The 7,302-nt window shown below is 34.2% G+C and overlaps 1 protein-coding gene across 1 annotated transcript; it reads right to left on the reverse strand.

Annotated features, from left to right (window-relative positions):
- Window positions 1–1,739: 1,739 nt before the first annotated feature.
- Window positions 1,740–4,597, reverse strand: LOC105119976 (CSC1-like protein At4g35870). Its single transcript, XM_011018176.1, has one exon. The coding sequence runs from the start codon at window positions 4,417–4,419 to the stop codon at window positions 1,996–1,998; it is 2,424 nt and encodes an 807-aa protein (XP_011016478.1). The 5' UTR covers window positions 4,420–4,597; the 3' UTR covers window positions 1,740–1,995.
- Between the last annotated feature and the right edge of the window lie 2,705 nt (window positions 4,598–7,302).

The raw sequence follows: 7,302 nt of genomic DNA on the forward strand, positions 1-7,302 counted from the left end.
AATATTTTTATCCCGTGAACTTTATCTTTACTCTATATTTATTAATTAAATATAAATAAATATTAAAGATGAAAAAAGTTTTTATTAATAATAAATATATTTTACATTAATAAAATTAGTGAATCATATAACTAATTTATTTGTTTGAGGGCATATTAACTAACTCGTATAACTAATTTATTTGTTTGAGGGCATATTCACTAACAATGACTACCTATGTTTGTTTACATATGAGAAAAATCAGGTACAGCAAGGGGCTGGATATTGCCTCCGGAACATTCCCTAGTTGTGTCTGAACCTGAATCGACTAGAATACTGTTTTCTAGTAGATGATACATATCTTTTCTTGTGATCTAAATAAGCGAAACGAAGTCACAATCAATAGAAAAGTATTCTATTACTGAATTTATCCATTTGTTTCAGGAGACTAGCCACACAATTATGAGAGAGAGAGAGTAATCAATTACTGATCCGTGGGATGGTGTGTGTATATATATATATACACACCATCCCACGGAACTTTCTAGAAAGTGTTTTGCTGCTGTTGAAAGAGAAGAAACTGTAAACTTTATATATATATATATAAAGTTCACAGTTTCTTGACTGGAAAACTATTACACTACTCGTATTCACGTGGACCAGGTCCAAAATTGCTGATTCATCGATGCAGGTGTCAAAGCCTAATCCATTAAAAGCAATAGTTCTCACGAAGCTACAGGTTGCCCCCTTTTGTTCTTCTCGTACTGCAGTGTATCCAGTTAGCAAAAGAGCAATAGAGGTCCCTCTTATTTTGATAGTTTCCTTAGCTCCAATAAAGTTCAGTGGACAAGTCTGGGTGAGCGAAAAACGTAGCCGAGTAATAACGTGAACTGTGGAGATCACGTCGATATGGCCTTCAAGCCATAATAAAGGCACCGGAGATGGTTTGACTTTTCCCCTACTGACTATTTCTCACCACGACATAAATTCCTACCATGGGATCAAACTTCACACCAAGGGTATTTCACCTCCACAATCCATGACAGAACAAATGGTGATGAATTCAAGTCCAGATTATCTCCCAATATTAAGCTAAAAATCAGGATTCAGGAGCGTATTGATGAGCGTATTGATGGCGAGACTGATGCATAGGGCTTCCAACTAAACAATGGCCCATCAGTAATAAAGCGAAGACAAGCAACGAGCTAGGTGTTTTGTATGCGTGTTCTCAGGCTTCACACTGCAGCGAGCTCAATATAATGATATCACAGAGCATCTTGTGTCCATGCATATTTTATAAGCTAGGATTCAAGAATTCAACACAGAAAAAGTTTACTAGACCGACCTATGCATATACGAACTTCACAGCAGTATATAGTATATACAAATATAAATCTCCGTTTATAACAAACAGTTGCGTGCGCACATATTTCTAATGCAGGACCTGAAACTAACCGGGTGCTGTTAACAAATCTTAAAATTTGAGTTCTGACGTGATGGAATAAAAGAAAGCAACCCATCATAGCCTTTAGCAACTGATAATAATATACATATACTTGTGCGCACAACACGGAACAACCTTGCACCAATCTCAAGTTTAAGCATTACTAGTTTCAACAAACCACCACCTAGTCCAGTTTTCTTAATAAGGTCTTTAAGAAACCTATTCCTGGTAATAATCTAAGATAAACCCAGCCAGGATGTAAATATCTTCCATGAAGCAAGTAGGATATTGAATGAGGCACAATCGGCCGAGGAAATATAAAAGAAATTAGTGTAGTTTAATGATGGAAGAAAAGAGAAGTTATAACATTTCCCGCTATTCAAAATACAATGTAGCAGCAAATTCTTGTAACTCGTTAGAAAGAGTTCAAAGGGAGTTCTTGAAACAGAGCAAAAACCTTGCACAGAACTATACAACCTACTCGAAGACTAGAAAGATGTACATAAGAGCAATGAAGCGAATACCACAAAAGTCACAGATTGATTAACTGCAACAAATTGTTAAGCTTCAAGCTATGAATGATATGTATCCCAGTCAAATCTGGGTTGTGAGAATACCTCATAATCAATGGGTCCCTCTACAATGCTGTCAACGTTTTGTATACGTTCCAAAAGAGCTGGTTGAAAACTATCATTATCGGAAGGCAATAATTTATACAATACGAATAATCCAAGTGTGAAAATGGCTTGCAACTTCATGGAATCACCCTGAACTGAGAAGAACAGAAGCATTGAAAGGAGGAACAGATCAACACAGAACCGCATGATACACAATACAGTATCCATCAATCTCCCATCATTTCCAGCAGGAAACCCCCTGACTCTATATACAAACAGAAAGTTGTACTTGTCAACCACATACCTATACCCAAAATAAACTGCACCGACAGGGACAACAAGTGGAGCAAATGATGAATATATCAAGGTCAGCCCAAATATTGTCAAATTAAATGCGTAATATTGAGCAAAATCAAATGTCTGCTTGGGGATGGGAGAGGTTCCGCTGATTGGATAAGTGGAGAGATCTTGTCCCTCTTCATCAATTTGATTCGACCTGAGAGAATCAAACACGTTATTATCAGGGATCAGTGGTATCTGAAGAGCATCTATGGCTTGACCTTCCAAAGGGTACTCTTCACTTTGCTCAGGCACCAGCTGGAGCATGTCATTCTTTTGAAACTTCTGAATTTTCTTCTTTATCCAAGGGACGGGAACCAAAAGATCATAAGATATCCCCAAGAAAGTACTTGTGATTAGAAATGCAAGTGAAGACAAACAAGATCTTGACAGAAATGATGCACTCATGTATTGCTCAATCCTCTTGCAATCTTCTCCATCGAAATAACACCTACCCATATTTAGGATTGCACTTTCCAAAGAAGAATCAACAAGACCTCTCAATAGAATAAGGTTTACAAGGAAAAAACAAACCATCTTCAGAAGTGCAGCTCTTTGCTCCTCGGACACTGTTAGATGACGTTCAAAATTGGACAGATAAGAAAGAGCTGATGGAATTATTATATACATGCTGACAAATATAATAACATTCGGCAGGAACTGGAAGATGAGGGATGCTAACCAGCTGGAACTCTGTACCCAATCCAACCATGATTGCGCATTATTCATTGCTTCTGCGTCAATAATTCGACCAGCGCTGTTCAAAGCACTTATCACAGCAAGAGGAGAACTGAAGAATACAAGCATTAACAGCAAGCACGTGTTCACAAACAATCTCCTCAACCTCATAGACAACTTTGACGACCCCAAATGGTTCCAGTAAATATCTGGCGCCAATGGAGCTCGTTCAACTTTCCATTGGTTCCTCTGCAACCTCAACTCCATGACAGAAAAGAATTTGCCAAATCGCCTCTTCTTCTCATTGCAAAAATCCTGAACTGCTTGTTTAGCCGTGTAAACATCCTTAAATATCACAAATGCAACTCCAGCACCTGGTGCGCGACCTTCTTTATATTCTACCAACTTCGTCTCCAACTCCTCCCTCAATTCCAGCAATATCCTCAACTTCTCCTCATCCATATACCCCAACTTATCCATCATCTTTTCCCACCGACTCTTCACATTTCTCCACAGCCAAATCACCACACGTCGCAACTTCTCCCAAAACCCATCTCCACCACCACGCCCCTCATTCTCTTCTGGCAAAAGCCTCGAATCAATTTTCACAACCAACCAAGTAATTTCATCCCTAACTTTAATCAATTCCGTCGCTAAATCATCAAATGCACACAAATCCACAGGCACAATAACCTTATAAATCTTACCGGGATACCGATATTGAAAATACTCTTGTAAAACCCTCCTATCATCTCCAATACTTTTGGGCAATCCTTGAACCATTATAGCAAAAGCAGCAGTAGAATTCGGATTTGGGTCACTTAAATTCCCGTTCCCATCTCTAAATCTAGTAACTTTAAGCCTCTTTTCAATCAATGACATACCAAAATGAACTAAAAACACAACAAAAACAACAAAAACAAAATGAATCCACAGAAAGCTTGAACCTTTCTCGATATGATTAACAGTAGTCTTAGAGAACTCATCATTTATAACTTGACTCCCTCCATATATATTTAAAGGAAGTAAAACACCAGTTGACAAGACCCCAATTGAAAAAACAACAGCAAAGCTTCCACCTTCAATTATAAGGAACTGAGCCGCGTCAGCACCGCAATGGCTGGCGATTTCACGGCCAGTAGCGTGCCATACGGCGAGAAGCTTGGTGGTTAAGGCGGAGAACACAGGCATGCGGCGATGGTCGCTGCGGAGCTTGGCGAAGAGGAAGATGAATATGCAAAAGAAGAGACCTATTGTTGAGATGTTTAGGAGGTATTGGATGTTTCCGTACCATGGGTCGGGTATGTCGGTGTCTTCGCCGTCTACAGAGGAGGAAGGTGGTAGAGAGAGAGAGTGGTTCATGATTTGGGTGGAGGACAGGAGAGTTTTGGCCCCTTGTCTTTTTGGTTTCTTTGTTGAGAGCACAGAGTGTTTTATTTTATTTTCCCCTTTCTCCGGGGTGAAGTAATGTAGACGGAGTAGCAGTAGCGTATTGGATGGACCGATTGGGCTGAAAAATCAACGTAAACGTAATTTCTATTCTTTTCTTTCTTCGATAATTAATTTGAAGATGGGATTGATTTTTAAAAAAATACTTGAATTATCGTCGATTAAAACCGTTGTATAGTATTTTTGTGCTAACTTGCTATGTTACTTTTCCATAAAAAGCTCATTAAAAACTTAAACGTATTTTTAACATTTCAGCTCGGATCTTTTTCATTAAACAAACACATATATTGAAAATGTTTAAACTTGATGGTTTTCATTTCTGATTTTACATTTAATTCAAATAGGTTTTCAATTTAATGTTCAAAAACGTGATTTTCATATAATATTTTTAAACAATTGATAATAAGTTTTAATTAAAATACCTTATATACACTAAGAAAAAGAATAATAATGAAAATAAATAAGAAATCATGCACAAAAAAAAATATAACTGAAAGAGACCCTTAGGGTTCCGAATGAAATCAAAGATACAAGAATAAAAATAAAACTAACACTAAGAAAAACAAAAAACCAAAAACACAATAAATAAGAGGTATAATTTGATTCTAAAGTCTAACTCTAATATCAACTAATGTGAACATCTTAATCATGTAGTCAAGTAACCCTTAATAAAAACTTAAATGTATATCTTAACATTTCAGCTCGAATCTTTTTCATTAAACAAACATATATATTGAAAATGTTTAGACTTGATGGTTTTTATTTCTGATTTTACATTTAATTCAAATAGGTTTTCAATTTAATGTTTAAAAACATGATTTTCATATGATATTTTAAAAAAATTGATAATAAGTTTTAGTTAAAATACCTTATATAAACTAAGAAGAACAATAATAATGAAAATAAATAAGAAATCATGCATACAAAAAAATATAACTGAAAGAAACCCTTAGGGTTCCGAATGAAATCAAAGATGCAAGAACGAAGATAAAACTAACACTAAGAAAAACACAAAAACAAAAACGCAAGAAATAAGAGGTATAACCTGATTCTAAAGTCTAGCTCTAATATCAACTAATGTGAACATCTTAATCATGTGGTCAAGTAACCTTTAATGGAAATGATACTTCTCTAAAAAAAGCTGACAATTAGGTTTGAAAATCTTAACTCGAAGTTAACTTGTAACTAAGAACCAAAGTATTAGAATTCACAAATTAATGTCATAAAGGTTAGTTATACCTTGATAACTAAGATTTTCTTCTTTGTCACAACAAAGAACACATTTGTTTGAAGCAGAACACATTGATATTATTAATCTAAGGGATGTTGAAATTTGCAACAAGAAATACATTATATAATCCTAATATAATTAACCTTAATGGATCCATATTGGGTTACAAATAATTGAGATTTCAGCTAACATAAATCTAATGTCTAAAATAGACTTAAAACACTTAATTTGAGCCAAAACAAACCCAACTGAATTTAAAAACCTAAACTAAAATATTATGATTGTTGCGATATTGCGGTCACATAAATTAATTACTCTAGCTTAAATAAACAAGGTAGTATAGAGCAAGTAAAGGATCACTCCCACAAGAAAAGTTAAGTTCAGATTTTTATATTAGATGATATATAATTGGGGGAGTTTTGATGTTATCTAGGCTATAATAGAATAAAACAATCAAACTAAATTAAATAAATCATAAAATTATCAAGACAACAAACATTGGTTTCAAGTAGACGTCTATCTACGAAAATCAAAATTGATTATTAAAATGAAACATCAATTTATATTTTGAATAATTATCTTTTATTAACATTAGTTAGTTAACTAATCCGCAGTGTAACTAACCCTAACCATTAAATAATCATAGTGTTTGTACTAGTAATTTAATTGAATGGCAGCCTTAAGAACTAGACAATATAACTGTCTGCAGTTTATGTTTGATTTGATTGAATGTTTTTCCTAAGATTAATAACATAGATCCGCCACAATTATTAAACTCAATTGCTTCATAAGTTTATATATCACAACTCCGATTTTGATAGCAAACTCATCATATAAACTGAAAACAAAAGGTAAAATAGATCTCATAGTTCTTGAAATTTGAAGGTTTTTGTTCCTTTGCAAAAAAAAAAAAAACTTAACTTGAATGTTTATTGAAAAACAAATCTAAATGAAAGATGAATACATGATTTCAGGTCAAGGAGGGAAGGGTGAGTTTTTCTTCTCTTTCTGGTCGTCTTCCCTTCCGTTCTTTCTTTTTATATGATAGGAAACCATAATCCCTCTTTCCTACAAAATAGTCTTTTTCTAATTAAAAAATTTACATTTAAATAGTGCAGTAACTATTTTTCTAAAAAAAAAGAAATAGTCTTATATAAAATCTTCAAATTTTGATTCTGGACTTAAAGGAGTTAAATTACCCAAATAAAGACTTGGACATCGGTTTGGATGCTTTGGGAAGTAAATTGGACTTGTTTCTTCACAAAACCTGCTTCCCGGTAGAATTTATATGTCATATTAGAAAAGTCATATCTCTCTCATATGAACTATTTTTCTGATGAAATTTGTAGGTTGATTAGTACTTAAAAGTGCATTTTTGTCATGGTTTTATATCATCATTTTGCACTTGAAGTATCAATAACTCCTTAACTAAAGCATGTTTTATAATAATATATCTAATAATATAAGATACCTTTAATTTATGGTAAATATTCATTTTAAATGCAGGCCTATCACATAAATGAAAGGATTGATTGATGACTTTAAGAACTTAAATTGCATGGATA

Source organism: Populus euphratica, unplaced genomic scaffold, assembly GCF_000495115.2.
Source record: "Populus euphratica unplaced genomic scaffold, PopEup_1.0 scaffold4229.1, whole genome shotgun sequence".
Taxonomy (NCBI): domain Eukaryota; kingdom Viridiplantae; phylum Streptophyta; class Magnoliopsida; order Malpighiales; family Salicaceae; genus Populus; species Populus euphratica.

Excerpts from the sequence above, each read along its gene's own strand:
- LOC105119976 (XM_011018176.1), bottom strand. The coding sequence starts at position 4,419 with ATGAACCACTCTCTCTCTCTACCACCTTCCTCCTCTGTAGACGGCGAA.